Consider the following 19484-nt stretch of genomic DNA (forward strand, 5'->3'; position numbering starts at 1 on the left):
TGTCAAGTTCAAGCTAAAAGGGTTTAAGAGCCAAGTCGAGGACTTCAAGTGGGTCGGTACTTTCCTAATCGTGAAGACGATAAAAGTCCAGATTATAGTTGAAAATACAATTGACAGGGTCTGACAGGTGATTGTCTTATTCTAAGATATATTTCATAAAGTATTATAAGGATTTGGTGTCCAGAACAGGTGAGACAGGGCGTATACTTGATATTGCTGACCTGAATAGGTCATACCAGGCGTATACTAAATATTTGCAAGCCCTATTTAGCTCATAAAGGGCAAATAATTTAATATTGGTGACTCAACTAGATCAACTACAGATAATACACTTGATATTGGTGACCCAAAAAGGTCATACTAGGCGTATACTTGATATTGGTGACGCAAATGGCGAAAGCTTTATATAGTTGAAACCTTTTAGGTTCATCCCACGCCTTAACTTGGTATAAAATCTACTCCCTTATGGGGAGTATACGTGATATTGGTGACCCCAATGGGTCCTCCACGGCGTATACTTGATATTGGTGAGCCAAATAGGTCGTACAGGGCGTATACTTGATATTGACGAGCCTTATAGGTCTTTACAAGGCCTACACTTGGTATTAGGACCCTTATAAAGATTATATAAATTATAAATTATATATAAATTATAAAGATTATACGTGATATGGGTGACCCCGATAGGTCCTCCACGGCGTATACTTGATTTTTTTGAAGGGAAAAGGTCTTACAGGGCGTATACTTGATATACGTGACACAATAAGAGTTACAGTAGATGACCTATATTTCCCTTCAAGAGGAACAAATAAAAATCAAGTATACGCCATGTGTGACCTAAAAACAATAAATAATAATAGAATACTTTGTTTTTCCTCTTCCCCCTTTATTTTATTCATTTCTTTCCTGTTTTTTAATTAAATTGTCTATTGGTGCTCATTGTTTCTCTCAAAATTTATTGCCTTTTTTTCCGTTTTTATTTTTATTTTTCTCAATTGTGGAGAGGGCTTGGTTGCGCCTCGGATCCATCCTTAAATACTAATTTTCTATTCGTTATCTAATAAAAACAATTGTACAATCTTCGATGTCGTCAACACCAGCAACAAAAACAACAAAGGCAACAAAAAATTAAAAATAAAAAAACAAAACAAAAAACGGCAACGTCGACGATAACGAGTCGATATATCGCAGTATGTACTGTGCATATAGATACATCAGATCGTCTATATATGTATATGGTATGTTTTTAGGGTGTGTGACGGGGTGGGTGGGGTAACCTATTGCTTGCACTCGACACCCCCACTTTGGATACCACTGTCACTTGCCTCCCCTTCATGCCTCCCCTCCATGCCTTCACACTTTCCTCAATACCTTCTATAATCTTGGCCTTACACGGGGAACAAATTCTAGAGGTTTTTATATTTTTGAGAAGCTTTATTAAAAAAATCTTTGTAACTTTATATCAATAAAAAAATAAGGCTTTAAATTATTATGAGCTTTAATTATTAAATATTGATTTTCATAATTAATGTCTTTTTCAAAAAAGATCTTTAAAAAGGCCTTTAAAAATGTTTTAAACTAAAATAACTAATTACTATAATTACTATATTGTATAATATTGTATAAACATATTGTATAAGCACTTTTAAAATATTTTAAGCTTAAAAAATGCTTACACAAATATTTAGTTAAATACAAAAAGAACAATAAAAGTTGAAATAAATCAAAAATATAAGTTATTCCCGAGAATTAATAGTTAAGCCTTTAAATCAAGACAGCTAATATTTTAGTAAAATTTTATGTCTATTTTTGACTTGAAGCTTTGTTTATTGCCCATCTATTTCTCTCAGTGCTTATGGCACAACACCACCCACTCTTTAAATGGACACTACGCGCTTAATGTCCGCCATTCACATTCCCCCAACAATTTCTCTCAGTATTTCTCGTGTTTGTGTTTTTTTTTTTTAACTACCGAAAGCTTAAAATTAATAAAGTAAACAATTTGCAGGCAACTACCCCGCCCCGCACACCGCCTCCTCGCAATCTTCCGAGTGTGAATTCTCTTCTAATTTTTTTTGGACTTCCATTGACGCACAGAATGGATTTTGGTTTTTGAAATTTTCAGTTTTGGGTGGGTGGGTGGTTGGTTGGTTGGTGGTCTTTTGGGGCGGATATTATCGAAACGATCGGAGTGCCAATTAAGGAGGGGATGTGGGTGATTTAGTTCCATTTTTGGACACTCAATGAGCCTCAATTGCCAAATGGCCAAGTAAACACGAATTTCGTATGCTGCTCTTCAATTATATAATTCGCATTTAACTGCGAAAAGTGGGTGGTGGGTGGGTGGGTGTGTGCTGCCAAACTGCGTAGCTATTGTCGGATAAGGGGGACGGGGGGGCAGTCCACCCCTCCTCCCATTGACGTCGTCGTTTTTTTTATATTTTTTTTTTTGTTAGTGTGTAAATGTTTACATAAACCCGAACACTTAGCATTTTTTCGGTGCAAAAGTCAGTTCGCAATTGAAGTCATCTAGTATAAGAGTTCCAGGTCTATCACCTCTCTCACTCTCTCAATCTGTCTCTCTCTCTTTGTCACTCTTGTTGGGGATTAGGGGGTTGGCGCGTGCTTCAATTAACACACTTTACAAAAGCAACACAACAACAGCAGCAACAACACACAAAATAACAAATAGTAGCAACATCAGTGGAAGCCACACACCAAGCAGCTTCCACAAGGTATTATTTTTAAGAGGTTTGATAAAGAAATTATTTGTTAAAAAATATTTAAAAAATTTAAATATTTTAAAATACTGAAAAACAATTTTTTGAGTTATAATGTTACGTTTTTAGATCTTTTTCTTGCGGAAATTTATATTTTAACACTTTACAATACTTTACACTGCTTGTGGAGATATAGTTCTGGGTTTTGAAGACGTTTCTCAAAAATATTATAAAATTATTCGAAAATATTAAAAACCCTTTTTTCAAGCTTTTATTGAGTATTTTTATTTAAGGTTTTGAAACATTTTCTTAAAGAACATTATTGTTACACCCTTAACACTTTGTTTCTCTGGATTTATAGCTCTTTTTTGTAGGATCTTGCTTCTATGGATTTAAGGAACTTATTATATTAAAGGACTAGTTTAAAAATGATATAAGATCATCCTAAAATACTAAAAAAGTTGTATCAAGTCCTTACATAGTATTTTTTCAAGTTTTAAGAACCTTTTTGAAGTGACCACTATATTTAAACGTCTGGCTTTTGACTTTTTATGATTTATAGATCTTTTTTGAAGAGTCATTGGTATAATAGATTAATAGATCGATGTAGATAGACTTATATAAAGACTTTTTTTAAAATGGTGTATTAAAACTGTTAAGTTTTAAGTTTTTACTAAGTATTTTTTTTCAAATCTAAGACCGTTTCTTGTAGAGAACTAAATATTAATACATACATAGGTATAGGTATCCTATACATTATCCAATTAATACGCTAACTTTTTTTCTTTTATAAACTTTTAGATCTTTTTTAAAGACTTTTTCGAATATATTCTGAATATAATCAGTTCTGAAGTATATAAGAATACTTTAATATTTCAAAAACAATTACTTTAACTTTTTAATAATGTGCGTTTAATATGTGTTTCAGTTTTAAGAACCTTTTCTAATATAACTTTGTATTTAGAAGCGCTTTATACTACCTTGTTTAATTTTCCTAATATTTTTTTCTTATAGATCTTGTTTCTAGAGACTTTTCTTATCAAAAACTCACAAAAACCAAAAAAAAATTGTCTTTACAATATAATATATCATACATGAAACAATATATGATGTAAATATAAACTTTGTATCACATTCACAACAAAATTCAAACAAAATTAACCGAAAAATGAACCAAAAAAAAAAATAAGAAATATAATTTGTAAGCTTTTATTGGAGAGCGATTTTCGGTTAATAATAATATTGCTTTTTTGGGGTTGTTGCTGTTATTTTGTTGGGTGTTTTTTTTTTAATATATATATTTTGGTTTTTTGGAGCCGTTTGACGCGATGGCTTGAAAGCTGGGGGAGCTTGGAGAAGCAAATAAATACCAAAAAAAAAATACACACTGTGTTTTTTTTTGTTTTTTGAAGGGGAGAGATATTATATTTTTGAGGTGGAAACACACGCGGAAAGGCGGCGACAGCGACGACAGCAGCAACGGCAACGGCAGCGGCAACAACAGTAGCAACAACGGGCCAAACAATAACAATAATAACAACAAAAACAAATAAACAGAAACCGAGAAGCCCGGAGAAGCCAGCCGCACGCGATCGCAGCAAAAGCTCAACTGGTCGAGACTCTGCTCTGGAAATGGAAACGGAACCAAAAACCCAAACCAAACTGAAAGCGAACTGAACCGAACCGAACTGAACTGACAGCCCACAGAGAGCTCCACCGGCGGCGATGAGCAGCACCACCGAACAGCAGCACCACCACCACCACCAGCAACACAGAAGCAACAACAGCAACTCTGGCAATTTTTGTACCCAGAGTCCTAACATCAGAAGCCCACATATATCCCCAAATCAGACAGGAAGCAGGGCCTCTCAATGCGAAAGCTTTAATACCCTTGCTGGGACTTGGAGAGATTAGTTATGGAACTTATATAGAAATCCATCAAAATAGTTCAGAGTTTCAAGGTCCAACTAGGAAATTATAAGGGGTCTAAACTTAGGTAGTTAAGGTATAGAATTTTAAAGGACTACATACTATAGAAGAATTATAGATTTTTTGGTACCGGATTTTATTCTTATATTTTCTATGAGCTAGGAATAGAATATATATGGAAATAGGTCATCAAAATATTTCAGAGTTTATCTAAGAAACGAAAGGAGGGGGTACAGGGGTCTAGACTATCTAAGGGGTATATGGTCTAAAAGGAATACTTTAAAGGATTCTTGATAAGGTTATAGATTCTTTATAAGAACTATTACTACCTTTCTTTTCTTTCAATTTAATATATATTTTTTGTAAGTCTGTATCTACAAAATCGGTCTACAACATCTTCCCAATAATACCTACTTATAAATAGCTACCACTATCTAATTTATAACGATCTTTAGAAAAGATCTTAAGACAGATCTATTATTAGATATCTTGTACTTTTATTAGGAGTTCCATCTTAAACTTTACAACAAACCCACAGATTCAGAATAATATCTTGAAGATAAAAATCGGCATAATGACATTCTATGATGATATATTTTTAGAATATATCATATAAAATGATATTCTATGGTGATATGATGAAGTTGAGGTCCATGAGGTCTACCTAGGAGGTCTATATGAGAAAATATGAGAGGATTCCGGTATTTTGGTATCTATATTTCATACTCCTGGCATTCTATATTATATTCTGTTTATATTCCAGACCTCTGGTATTCTATACTTTTATATTGATAATAATTCTGTATATGAAATTATATTCCATAAAATTCTATATAATGATAGTATAGACGTTTCGATACATAGGTATCCTATACATTATCTTAGGCTGTTTAGCTCCCAACTCCTTTATTGTGGTATTCTATACTTCTATAAGTACTCATAATAGGAATCATATGTACCTCCAATAAGTATAGGAGTACTCCAAAGCCTAGTCTTATTTAGTCTGGGGTACTATAGTCTTCCCACCTAAATTTTAATAAATAAATTATAAAGTTGACAATTCATAGATAGGCCTACCAGAATTTGAATTTTTGAAAAAATTATAATACCCTTACCCAAAATAAGAGTACAGAAATCGAAAACTGATAACAGACAGCTTTTTGAGGGGGATAACGCCGAGGGGAGGACCTCATTATCGCCCGTCCAGGGCCAGAGGAAGTGGGGGAGACAAGTAGGCAGTGATCTGGGGGGACCCGGGTGGGTGGGTGTTGGTTGGTGGCAAGCGGCTTTTGAAACCCAAGCCCGGGGCAGGGAACAAAGCTCATCGCTAGCTTGGCCTAGACTGGCCCGCGATGACGTCGATTAATGATCAAAGCGCAGCGAAGTGAAGGCCACCGGGACGGTACGTCAATGGTGATGATATGGTGATGATCTTCCATCTATAGAAGTTGCAACACCATTTCTACTATGTATGTATCAGGTATGTGGTATGTATCAGGTGCATCTGTACTTACCCTTTTCACAATAGAATTTTTTCAAATAAACAGAAAATTTTGATATAGAATTTGTTTCAAATTGTTTTGGATGTAACTGATGTTTGGGGTTTGTGGGATAGGAACTTGAACAGAAATAGAAATATAGGCCTACTTGGTATTTATTTTATTTTAATAATATTAATATAATATTAGTAATTCATCTTTAGATTGTATAACTTTGTGGGCTTTCATAGATGGGACTCTACACTGTCGTATTTCTTGAACTATGAGTATGGTATGGTGTAGGTCAGGGTATTTTATCTTTCAATAATATCCTTTCAAATTCTAAAAGTATCGGGTATAAATATTCATGAAAAAGGTCTTCGGAAAAGTGGCAATAATCTTTGAAAAATAAAAATAAATATTTTTAATGAATTGTAAGGAAAGTTATCTCTTTATCTTGCAATCTATAAGTACCGGGTATAAATATTAAAAAAAAAAATTGTGTCAATAATATTATATCTTATAAAATTCATTTCTTTTTTGAAGAATAATGTTGAAAAAATCAAGAAAATTGAATTTTATAAAAATATATTACAACCCCCACAGTTTTGAATCATTTTTCGCAGTGTATTAGTGGTGAACCGTTGAACAGCGGTCGCCATTGTGCCTTTTGTCATTGAAAGATCTTTTATTTTAATTTTAATTAATTGAAAATACGGCGTTATAACACTTTTGTGTGTTTACCATATTAATGAAAGCATGTTATTTGATTAATTGCCAAGCATTGTTGCTTGATTGACGACCATTAGCTTTAGCGTGGCAAGCGCGTCATAACTTAGAGAGGGGGTGGGCTGCATGTAGCAGTGGCAGGAGAAGATGCCATATCATAAGAAGAAAAAAAACTCACTTGCAATCGCTGTCAAGATCCTTATTAAATATGACTCACAAAGCACTTTCTCCTGGAGAAAGTTGAAGGCCAAGACCAAGTGGTCACAAGTGATCTTGTGTAACAGTAAATGAACAGTTGCCGCATCTTCAAGCGCATTTTAAACATTTTTCTCTGTTTTTTTTTCGTTTCCAGGAAGAGACGTTAAATTAGATTCCTCTCTTCCGCCCCCATTTTGATGATGTTTTTTTTTTCGGGCTTATCAGTTGAACGATCTCATTTTCACACGATCCACGCTTTACGCATGAGCAGCTGCTCTCTTGCGCTATCTCTCTCACCATTCCCACAGCGGCTTGTGACGTCAATGGCCCGTTGGCAAAGCTTTTCGGCTCAGACCGGTCCACGCCAGTGCTGCCCAATTGTCTAATTTATGGCTAGATCTTAATAGCCTTATTATTTGATTAAATAGAACTTTTTAAAACACTTACATCATGTCTCTTTGTACTAAAATCATACTAATATCATCTTCAGAACTTTTTTCTTTAAATATACCTTTGAAGGTTAAATAAATGTCATTTAACTTAACTTTTAAACACACGTTTGTTCACAAAAAACACTCTTAAAAATATACACTTTATTTATTGTCTTTGTTTTAATAACATCAATTGGGTGCATTTTTTTGGTGAGAACATTTTTTGTGAGAAGTTCTCATCAAAAACCATACTGATATATGATTGCCTTTCTAAACTCAATTGTTTCAGACTTTCATATTCCGACACGATCTCTGGGGGAATCTCCGATCATTATCTGAATGCCAAAGCTTTCTCGGAGACATACCTGTGGCAGCGAAGACAACCACCAGGTGGAGCTTTCAGGTACAAGGAAAGCTTGCCAATGATCGTATAGTCGATATTATGAAAAAAATTATTTTATAAAATTATTTTAATATAAATTATGTTTTAATAATGAAGATTAACATTTTAGAAACTAAGTACTTTTTAAATCTATTCAAACTTAAGAGCTCTTTGGAGAACTATTGCTTATAGATACTATTCTTATTTTATACTTTAACTTAATGATTTTCCATTTAAATAACATTAAAATCTTTTTAAAAAAAATTACCATTTTTCAACACCATATTAAACCCCTCGAAATCCGACCTAGTCTTACCTTTTTCTTGGCCGCCTCGGCAGCACTGATCACGTAGAGATCGACAATGCCCAGGAGGCAGTCGTCGCAGCGGCAAACATCCTCGCCGAAGGCCAAGGATCCCAGGCTGCTGGTGGAGTCCAGGGAGTCAGTGCGTCGCAGTCGGCTCACCACGCCCATACCCATGCCCATGCCCAGGCCCAGTCCCACCCCCAATCCCACGCCCATGCCCAGACCAAGGCCGCCGCCCAGCCCCACGCCACCGAGTGGGAGCGGACTGGCGCCCCCTCCGGTGGGTGAGGTGGGAGATGTGGGCGTGCCGGAGCCAGAGACAGAGCCGGTGGCAAGGGGTGAGCTGGAAGCGGAGGTGGTGGCGGCGGCGGCAGCGGCAGAGGCAGCGGCGGCTGCTTCGATTTTGCGCGCCAGCAGCTGTTCCATGAGCGTCCGGGGACGCGAGGAGGAGGGAAACAGGGCCATCTCCGCCAGACGACTGCCGGCGACACTCGAGGCTGCCTCCAGCTCCTCAGCCGCTATCCCAGCCCCGCCCCCACCCGCTCCCGCAGCTGCTCCTGGTCGCCCGTCCACCTCCGCAGCAGCCGAGTTCTTTGCCTAAGTCTTTCGTTTTGCGGCAAGGTTTTTACTTTAATTTTTATCCAAATACTTCCAAAATTCGGGTATTTGTTTTTCTAAAGATGCAACAGTGGTAACATACCTGTAAAAAAAAATAAGAATTGTTTAAAAATTAATTATTTAATTAAGAAAAGTTTAAACTTTAAAATGAATAACTTAAAATATAAAGATATATTTTATCTGCAGAGGAATATCTAGAGAAATAATGTACTATAACCACATTTTTTCGAGATATTACAACATTAAGCTACAAAAATAATAAAAATTTAATAATAATTAGTTAAAAACATAAACATAACGACTCATAAAGTAAAGTGGTCGTAAAGTAGTTTATTTCTAGGCCCCCAAGCCTTTTACTTAATTTATTCAAAAAAAATAAAAAAATATATTTATTGACAGCCGGCTTAGACCTCCCTCCCTCCAATCATCCAACCATCCATCCATCCATCCATCCATCTATCCATCCAACCATCCATCCAACCATCCATCTATCCATCCACTTATTTATTCCGACTTATCTCTCGACTTATCCAATTTAAATTAATCATTGCAATCTATTTCGGTTGGCAGGTCCAGTATCAATATTGGATATTGGATACCTTGCCATCCACCACGCCCGGAATCTTATCGGCCTGTGGCTTCTTTGGACATTTGCTATCCGGCGAGCAGCTCAAAAATTTATGGACCACAATTTGTTATCCAAGGGGATCAGGGGTGAGGCTACAGAGTGGAGCTCCATTCGCGATTGGAGACTGGGGCGTCAGAAGTGGCATTCGCTTAATCGCGCAGCTGATAAAAGTCTCTTGTTAATTAACATGAAAGTGCAACAGACACGGCCTGGAGATGGTGCTGGTAGGTGCACCGAAAGACCCCGAAGAAGAAAAACAGGCTCGCCTGTTAGCCAAGTTAGCAAAGTTAGCAAAGTTAGCCAGTTTGCCAGTCGTCATCGGCATCATATCGCCGCATTTATGCGCACATAAAAGTTAAATAATAGATCCAAAAGATACTTTTCGCCAAAGAGCAACTCAAGACCCCGAACTCCCCGAAACTATCCGGACCGACTGACGGACCGGACCAACTCCTATTGCCAACTCCCCGTTACCAACTCCAATTGCAGCTTCAACCAGTTACCAGTTGTTGTTGTTATTTTTGTTTTTTTTGTTTTTAGCCAAATGATTTATAAGCGCTGGCTGTGTTGCTTTTGCTGTTGTTATACCCTGACCATAAATCGGAGATCCCAAATGGGTAGTACAATTTAATAGTCGGCCCGGAAGATCATCAATATCAATAAATTTAACAAAAGCATAATTGGATACACCCCCTCATGGCAGTTACTTGAATTTGGTGACCCCGATTGTGAGTAATAGAAAATGGGAGATCAAAAGGGGGTATTGCATATTTATTAATGGGCTGGGGAGCATATATTGCGAAGTTTTTTATAAACGAATAATTCTTTATAGATCTTCACCTAATAAAACTTAAAAGTGAACTAAAAATTTGTAAAAAGATGTGAAGAGAACATCTGAATGATTTGTTAAAAAGCATTACCATTGGTGACCCCGATTAGATTTAAATAAAAAGGGGAAACCTTTAAAAAAAAGTGGTCAAAAGCATCAGAAGCATTTGATGACAGACAATTTATTGTTATTGTAATTGTTGCATCATAATAATAAACTATATATCATTGGTGACCCCGACACCAGATGATTCTTCTAATCATGACCAGTAAGTCATTATAATCAACAGTAAATATTAATTGGTGACCCCGAAAGTGTTTAGGAAGAATGATCTGTGTAGAATATATTCCCCCCTTTTACAATTCAATATCTTAACCACCACGTTCGAGACCCCCGCTTCATTGCACTTGCCGTGTGAATGCATAAAATAATGCATTTTTCACACGTCTCGGTAGATATCTTACACAAGTAATGCCTGCGCTTCCAGCCAACTAAATTATTGATTGAGTTTTCCACAAATTGAATTCCACTATCTACTATAGATTTTCAATTTATTCAAGTGAATATTTGTTTTGAAGAAAACGTGTGTAGAAATCTAATTGAGTTGCTTGTTACTTGATAGTATTAGTATTTTTTATGAGATTGTATTGTGGGATAACTATATATATATATATTTTAAATATTTAACCAATAAATAATTAAACAAGAAAGGAAAGCTAACTTCGGGCGGAGCCGAAGTTTATATACCCTTGCAGCTAAAACCGGATATATATCGCAAACATCGGATATAGTTGGCCGATCCTTATGAGAATATGATAATATAACCCAATTTATTATAATACAAAAACCAAACCTAAAAATGTCCCAAACTTCTATCTTCAAAAACACAAAAGTTGGGTCATTTCCGATCGTTCAGTTATATGGCAGCTATAGGATATAGTCGGCCGATCCTTTTGAAATTTGGTAGGTTGGATCAACTGGCCAAAAATATAATCTGTATTAAGTTTCAGCTTTCTATCTTCAAAAACACGAAAGTTGGGTCATTTCCGATCGTTCAGTTATATGGCAGCTATAGGATATAGTCAGCCGATCCTTATGAAATTTGGCATAACGTAATGTTTTGCCAAAAATAGCTCTCATGTCAAATTTGAACTCTCTAACTCTAAAAACACAAAAGTTATACCATTTCCGATCAATCAGTTATATGGCAGCTATAGGATATAGTCGGCCGATCCGGGCCGTTCCGACTTATATACTGCGTGCAAAGGAAAGAAGGGTGTGTGCAAAGTTTCAAGACGATAGCTTCAAAACTGAGAGACTAGTTCGCGTAGAAACGGACAGACAGACAGACGGACAGACGGACAGACGGACAGACGGACATGCTCATATCAACTCAGGAGGTGATCCTGATCAAGAATATATATACTTTATAGGGTCGGAGATGTCTCCTTCACTGCGTTGCACACTTTTGGACAAAATTATAATACCCTCTGCAAGGGTATAAAAATATCATAAGAACTAACTAAGTTATAGTACCTAATATGAAGTATGTGAAGATCAAATAATTTTCTTGAGAGTCTATAATAATTAAATTGAAATAATAAATATTCTCTATAACATATTTATCTTTCAAATAATTCCCAAAGAAGAGTAAACAATATTCGTTGCGTTTGGCAGCCAAAGTTCCTAAGAGATCTCATATTAACTCCTCCATTTGCCCCGCCACCCAGTTAAGCTTTAGTTTTTCCAGCTTTCCACCACTATATTTCCCCCTGAAGCCCCCTAGCTTTTCCTTTGAGTTTTCTCCCCCCCTCCTTTGATTCCGCTTCCCTCCACTTGTATACCCCATGGGTGTGTGTGTGTTTTGTTGTGTATTTCTTAAGCCAACTGTCTTGTACTTTTATGGGCGCTCGTCTTATCAATAATTTATGTCAGATTATACCGTTATGTCACAATAAATTAAAGTTGGCAACTTATTTTCCAGACTCCACACTAACTCTGTCCGCGTGTCCGTGTGTCCGCGTGTCCGTTTGTCCGCTTGGTCTAGTGTGCAGCCTGTATTGGGCTTTTAAATTTTTTATTATGGCCAAATCTGTCAGTTTAGTGGCACATTTGGAAAAGTGCTTAAAAACGGTCCTACCCCTCTCCCCATCCTCCAACTTTAATTTCCAGTCCGATTTTTGATTTTTTTTTTTTTTTGTTTTGCAGAAAATCCAGTTGAAAATCGGCGGGACATCTTTGGCCATTTTTCAACGTTGGCGTGCGGTGGCAAATTTCACTGTCACGCCTCGTTTTCAATTAACTTGTTGGCGGCCCGCCGCAGTGCCCATAAATCAAATGAGTATTCCCCATCCCCCCCCCACCACCTCCTCTATCATCCATCTATATATTATTTATAAATCTGGCTAATATTAGTACCCCCCCTGTATCCTTTTTTTAATAGCGAGATATTTCTTGTGATTTATGAAGATCACTTCATTTTGTTTGCCGCTTTCATGTCAAAGTTTATCGAGCCTCTGATTAATGCCTTTTGTCGGTGCTTCACACACGAGACTCTACTGTGCATTCGGTTGTCTGTCCGGTTGTCAGTCCGTGTCCCCAGTGTCCACTGTACAGTGGCCATAAATAGCGCAACTGAAAATGCGCAACTGCCAGCTGCTTTTTATGGTAGTTGCATGTCTTGTCTTGGCCTGGCCATTTCCTCGGAGGGTCGTCGCTTTATGAAATATATAGATATTGTATCGCATATCTGCCAGATACTCACTGCTCCTCAAGGTATCTGCTCAGCTCACAGTATCTTCTCTCCTTCCACAACACTTAACATCAACAACAAAAACACTAAATATTTCACGCAAAAAATAAGTAAACAAAACGACAAATTGTTTTGATTTCTGGTTATAGTTTTTTTTTTTTTTTTGTCAATCTTTTATTTATTTAATTTATTGTTTTGTTTGTTTAGCGGTGGTGGTGATGGTTGGGTTTTTTTTTTTTGTCAATTGAAATATCGTATCGTATTGGGAAATCGGAAATCTGAAATCGGAGCAAATGTGGTACGATCGGCGGTTACTTGTTGTTGACTTTGGAACGGCGCTCGGGCAACTGAGAAATGCGACTCGCGGCGGCAACAAGTAAAGCTCCAAACCAAAAACCAAACCAAACACAGCCGAAGGCACTAAATATACGTGTGTATATAAAACCGAACCCATCATCGGTTTTCCGATCGCCATAGAAGAAAAAAAAACAAAAAACCAAAACTGATCGCAAAAGGGGCACGGGACATGGGATACGGGGCATGGGGCATAAGACATGGGGGCAGGTTAGAGGCGGTTGCCCCAAAAGCAACACACCGGTGCGGTGTGTGGTGTGCGGTGCGACACCCCCTCTCTAAATCCTGAAGACCCTAATAATACCACACAATCCCACCGGTAATCGTCACATAAATCAGGCAGCGACACAGCGACAACATGATGGAATAATGACGCTGATTGAAACATGCAAAGCCTCAGAGACAAAAGTCGGACATTCGACCGAAGGAGGGAATAAGGGTCTGATACCTTGCTACCTAAAAATTATGCACAGAGAGAAAAAGATAGAAAATCTAATGAGAAATATAGGAAAGAATGAAATTATAAGAACTATATCTGTAACAGAATTTAAAACAATAGGCTAGGCTTTCCTCAAAAGAAATATTATATTTATTGACTTCTCTATATTTAAACTTAGTTCGAGTTTTTATTTTAATTTTAAACTAATCTCTGACTTAAAAATAAGAGGATTAAGTCTAGCTGTTTTTGAAAATTTGTTTAAATTGGAATACAGTTTTTTGTCAATTTCTCATAATCCAAATAATACTTAGAGACTTCTTAATTGAAATTAAGGTACAACATTTGAATATTGAATGGTTTTTAAGGTTTAAGAATATTTATTTCTTATGTATTATTTGTATTATATTTTTATATTTTAATTACTAATTTAAAGTGAAATAAGTAACTAGCTACTAAGGCCATGGACTCGAAAACTTAGCAATATTTTAAGTTATCGAAAAAAATAAAGGTTTTCATAGAAAAGTACCGGATATCATATAGTAAAATAAGTACAAGTATTAGTAACTACTAGTATTTAGAAATTTCGAACCTTTACTCTTAAAATCCAACAAAATTCCTCTCCCATACTTTTATTTTTAAAAATTACAAGACCATCTTACATCTTTCCAATTTCCTGTTCTATAAACAAGGTCAGTTTTTCAAAATCAATATTGACCCAAAAAAACCAATCAAATATTTTTTTAATGAAGTAATTATAAAACCAATGCCAAGTTTGTTTTAATGGTAAATATACAAAATATAATGAAATAAATAATACCCGTTCGGAGAATAAATATTAACTTTCGAGAGAGATTATTTAAGCTAAAACACTGAGCAAAATAGTAATAAAAAAAAGATAATCCAAAGTCCAAAAGTTCAACAGCCCAAGACGATGATTTATTATTTTAAATATAAAGTAAGTTAATGACAAGTCATTAACGTTTAATTGTTGTATTTTGTATATATTTGTTCAAATAAATTATGTCACTTAGCAGGTCATTAAATTGCTACAAATTTTTGCGTTTTTATTACTGTGTATTAATAACCGAATGACATTTATTTTAATTCTAAATTTGTATATAAATAAATCAATGAAATGAGATTTGAAGGTAAGGTTAATGATTTGTGGTGTTAAGATTATAGTTACCACAATTTAAGATAATTATAGTGTATTTCATGACTGAACTAAATAGCCAGATGGGACTAAAATAGGCTTCTTAAAGTCAAAAATCCGACGAATCAGTGACGAAAGCTTTTACTGTTTTAACTGATAATTATATTTGAAAAAGGATTTTTTGTTGAAAAGGATAAAATTTAATAGAATTCGTAATAATTATTAATTTGTACTTATTTATTCGTTAACTTAATTAGAGGTCTTTCGTCACTGGAATTTTATCTTGAAAATGGGTTTTGTTTTTTAAAGAAAACAATAGACCTTATAAGAATAATTTATAAAAGCATGAAATATAACACTATATAACTAAATAGCTCTACTAATTATTCGTCAAATTTATTATACGGCTTTCGTCACTGGAATTTTATGTTGAAAATGGATTTTTTTCTTGAAAGCCTTAAATAGAATTTAAAAAATTATATTGTATATATAATAGTATGAAACATAATGGTATAGAATAATTTTGTATTCTATTTGTATTCTACTTCTAGTAGTAATATAAGTTTCATCACTCGAATTTTATGTTTAAAAGACATTTTTTGCTTCAAAGCAATAAATGGAATTAAAAAGAACAACATCTAGGTAGAATGAAACAATATAGAATATAGATTTAATAGAAAATACAGCTACGAATTTTTGAAAACCCTAGATTCCTTAAGTTTCTCTCTGTGTATGGTGGAATTCCATCGGCGCGGCCCAAGACAGAACTCGGACTCCTTGTCACCGATCCTCTGACAAGGCGACTAATTGCGGCGGCAAATTGCCGCTGGCATTTGATTTGCATAATGCAAATTGCCCGAGGCTCTAATCGGTAGCGCTCCATCTTCCCCAGACCCTAGGTCTAGAAGACCCTCCCCCCCACTTCCCGCTTTTCTGGACCTGAAAACCCTGAGAGCCGCCAGGGGAGGGGACTGGGCTTTTATGACGAGAGCTCGGCTGTCACAATATTTGTATGCTATTAATTGACCACTTGACGCCCTCTGGCTGCCACGCCCCCAATTGAAAGAAGGCAGGGGACACGAGGGGGGGCTCTACTAAGTGTTTTATGGAGTCACACTGATGGCTCGAAACCGATAAGCAGCCAGGCAGCTGCCTTGTGAATTGTGGATTGTGGCTGAGGTTGAGGTTTTGGTTTTGGTTGAGGTTTCGGTTTCGAATGTGGAACTGGCCGTCCGTTCCAATCCGAATCCCAATCCTGGGCAGCAACTCATAGCCTGTCATATGCGGCCAAAGGCAAAAGCCGCAAAAGATACAAAGATACATACGAAATGAGACAGGAAATGGGAATGGAAATGGGCATAGATATGGTAGAGGGTATGGTCTAGGAATGGGTATGGGGGTATATGACTCTAAAAAGCATAAAGTGTCCTATTATCAGAGGGAGACACTAGAGTGAAAAATAGCAAATGTGTTAGGGAGTGGGGGATCTATTTAATCTTGTAATTCCTCTTGTAAAGTTGGGTACACTATTCCAAAGTATGATATAAAACTCTTTGATCTCTTTGAAAATTAAATTCATTTAAAAAGTAAGTTTAAATTATTTTAATTAACTGTTTCCTTTAATATTATAAATCATTTTTTTAAAAAGGCTTTTGAAGTACCGGGTATCATATACATACTTTAGAAATATGATAATGGTTTCATCTTTTGGTGTTGTTTTTAATGTTATAGTATTTTATATTTTAAAAGGTGATATTTCCTTGTTCAAATACATATATCAAATCTTATACTCTCATATAGATTCTGTATTATGTTTTCTATATTTCTTACTTTTTTCTCAAGATGTAGTTAAAGATATACATACATAGTATTCTCTCAAACAGGGAACTAAATTCTTTTATAGATTAGGGTATTATTTTATATACACCTCATTTCTTCATAAAAATTTTAAAAATTCCAAAAACCTCTCACTTTTTAAGCTTTATTTTCTGTAATATGAGCAGGAATCGTTATAGAATCCCCACTTGCACCCGACCAGACCCACCCCATCCACCGACTGTTCTATCTGTTGTCGGTTATCGTTATCTGCTGGCCATCTAATATTAGAAGGCAATATCTATTACCTTGTACAAGTGCTCTTGTCTAAGCCTTATCGCCAATTGGGCCAAAAAAACATGACAAAGGGAGCGTCTTATGGAACAAAATACTCTTTAAATGAGAGTTCTCTAAAGGAATTATGAGAAAATGCAACACGGGGGACTCTATTAATTCTAAAAAAAAATAATTGGAAAACTAAATACGTCAAAAATAAATTGCTGGAAAATTCTGGGTTATTTTTAGCATTTAAGCTTTAAAAATTGGTTACAACAAGTGCAAGTGATTTTTTATAATTTAGGCTTTCGTGCGTCAAACTGGAGAGTAATTCACCGAAACCAGCAATTAACTGGAACCGAATAATGGCAACACTTTTGGGTTTTTATTTTTTATTATTATTTCTAGGCGATTACGTCTCTTTGAGTGGAAAATACTGGTTGGTACTAAACAGAATGGGTTTTTATTTTTTTGTCAATTTTTTAGGAAATACAAAACCAAAGAGGATGTTGCACATTGCAGGTTGCACATTGCAGATGGCATGTTGCATGTTGCTGGTGGCGCGTGTTTTACGGGTGCCATTGCATTTCTAGAAGGGTGATGGTGGGGGGGACATGCAACACAACAACATAACCTTTAGGGGGGAGCTCTTAAAGCGAGAGGGGGGAGCGTGGCAGGGGCTGGCCGAGGGAAGTGGTTGCACTTACAGCAATGACAAATATGTCGGCACGCAAGCAGCACTACACTGGGAAAAATTAAGATAAGATTTAGTTTAATATTAAAAGAAATATATATGAATCTTTAAAATATTAAAATAAAGAGACTAAAACATTATTTGTTGATAAGTTCCATACTTTCATTACTAGTTCCTTACTAAAATCCTACCTAAAAATCTTAATAAAAATATAGAGCATTTAGCAATATGATATCAACTAAAAAAAGTATTTTTTTTTATCAAAACAAACCATTAATTTATAAAGAAAATGAACTGTTGTTCCGCCCTCTTTTCTATTGTGTTCCACTGATAAGCGTACATAACTTTATGATTTATTGATAAAGATCTATCTATCACCGATCTTTGATCAATTGGTATAAAAACGTATAAATAGAATAGATGACTCGATGTTGTTATGACCGATATAAACTGAGTCATTTATGTTTTTATTGTGATTGTTGTTTATTGTTTATGATTTTGTTTCAAAACATAAAAACAAGATAAACAAATAATAACAAAAAACACCAAGATGATTCATGAATAAATTTCATTAATAATTGAATGGGTTTTTTTTTTTGGGTGGTTTTTATACTTTTATATAAGTACTATTATGTAGAATTATTTTTTGCAAGTGAGTTGCCACCGAGATCGACGACTCGGATTCAATTCAGTGGAAATTGCAAACAAACAAAACCAGCCATGGAATCAGAAAACCAGCAGGAAAATACAAAAATAAAATAAAACAGAAAACACAAGGCCTTCAAGTAACAACAACCACTTCGACAAGAGCAAATGACGCAAATTGCCAACACCCGAGAATACTTTTCAAGACTCGAACTTATAGAGGAAGCGAACTTCGAAGGGTCTCCGATCTGGAATTGTGGTTTCAATGGCTTGGGTTGGGTTGGGTTGAGCTGGCAAGGGACCTGCTAATGGAAGCCTGAAGCAAAGCTTCTGGACACTGAACAAAAAATCTACAGATATTATTAATAATATTAATTGTCTTTCAATTTCCATAATTCCCACACCCTTTTAAATCATACGACATGATACTTCTCCTTTCTGATAACCATTACATAATTCTAGGTAGTTTCATATGTCAAATAGCATACTCGATAACATAATCGATCACTCGATGCCAGCAATGACTTTAATTACCGATTTTTCCGATAGCTGACAACCTAATCGAATGACTTTATGGGGAAATAGTATAGTCGTATCGTCAAGTGATGGCATAATTTTCCCTCTCGTGATAAAAAGTTCCATTGTAGGCCACAAGCTGGGTCTTGAATTCCTAGGGGTAGGTACTATATATACATATATATATGTACATGGGGGAGACTTGGATGGGATGGATGGTTGGATGGTAATGTGGAGTGGGGGTGCCATACAAATTACGATCTCTGACGTCAACGGAAGTTGTGACTTGAGCGAAGGTCGACGGATCGTGTCCCAAAGTTCTCCCCCAGCCAGCTCCCATCCAGCACAGAGATCTCGTCGAGCTAAATCGATTTCTCACTCAATTAGTGGGCGTCATAATTCCCAAGCCCCAGTCCCAGACCCAGACCCAGACCCAGACCCAGACCCAGACCCAGACCCAAAACCACAAAACACACACCCACCCCTCTCTAGACCCCATGTTTTTAGACGATGTGTTGATTAGATATGACGCTGTTTTGGATCTGGTAATGGAGGTGGTTCTATGGATGATTGGGGGTGGGGGTTACGAGT

The 19484-nt window shown here is 36.0% G+C and overlaps 1 protein-coding gene across 4 annotated transcripts in view; it reads right to left on the reverse strand.

The window, feature by feature from the left end:
• Positions 1-19484, reverse strand: part of IP3K2 (Inositol 1,4,5-triphosphate kinase 2) — a 33952-nt gene that overhangs the window by 7519 nt on the left and 6949 nt on the right. Inside the window, exons 1-2 of one of the 4 annotated variants that reach the window (XM_043209704.2) lie at positions 13014-13154; positions 8184-8874 (exon numbers count right to left, since the gene is read on the reverse strand). The exons of 1 other annotated variant lie outside the window; for it this stretch is intronic. In XM_043209704.2, coding sequence (XP_043065639.1) covers positions 8184-8639 — 456 coding nt within the window. In that variant the 5' untranslated portion in view covers positions 8640-8874; positions 13014-13154. Of the gene's footprint in view, positions 1-4108; positions 4129-6163; positions 6299-8183; positions 8875-13013; positions 13155-19484 lie in introns of those variants that run through there. 2 more of the 4 variants (XM_043209703.2, XM_070276802.1) reach the window with 2 other exon arrangements.

This window comes from Drosophila bipectinata, chromosome XL, assembly GCF_030179905.1.
Source record: "Drosophila bipectinata strain 14024-0381.07 chromosome XL, DbipHiC1v2, whole genome shotgun sequence".
Taxonomy (NCBI): domain Eukaryota; kingdom Metazoa; phylum Arthropoda; class Insecta; order Diptera; family Drosophilidae; genus Drosophila; species Drosophila bipectinata.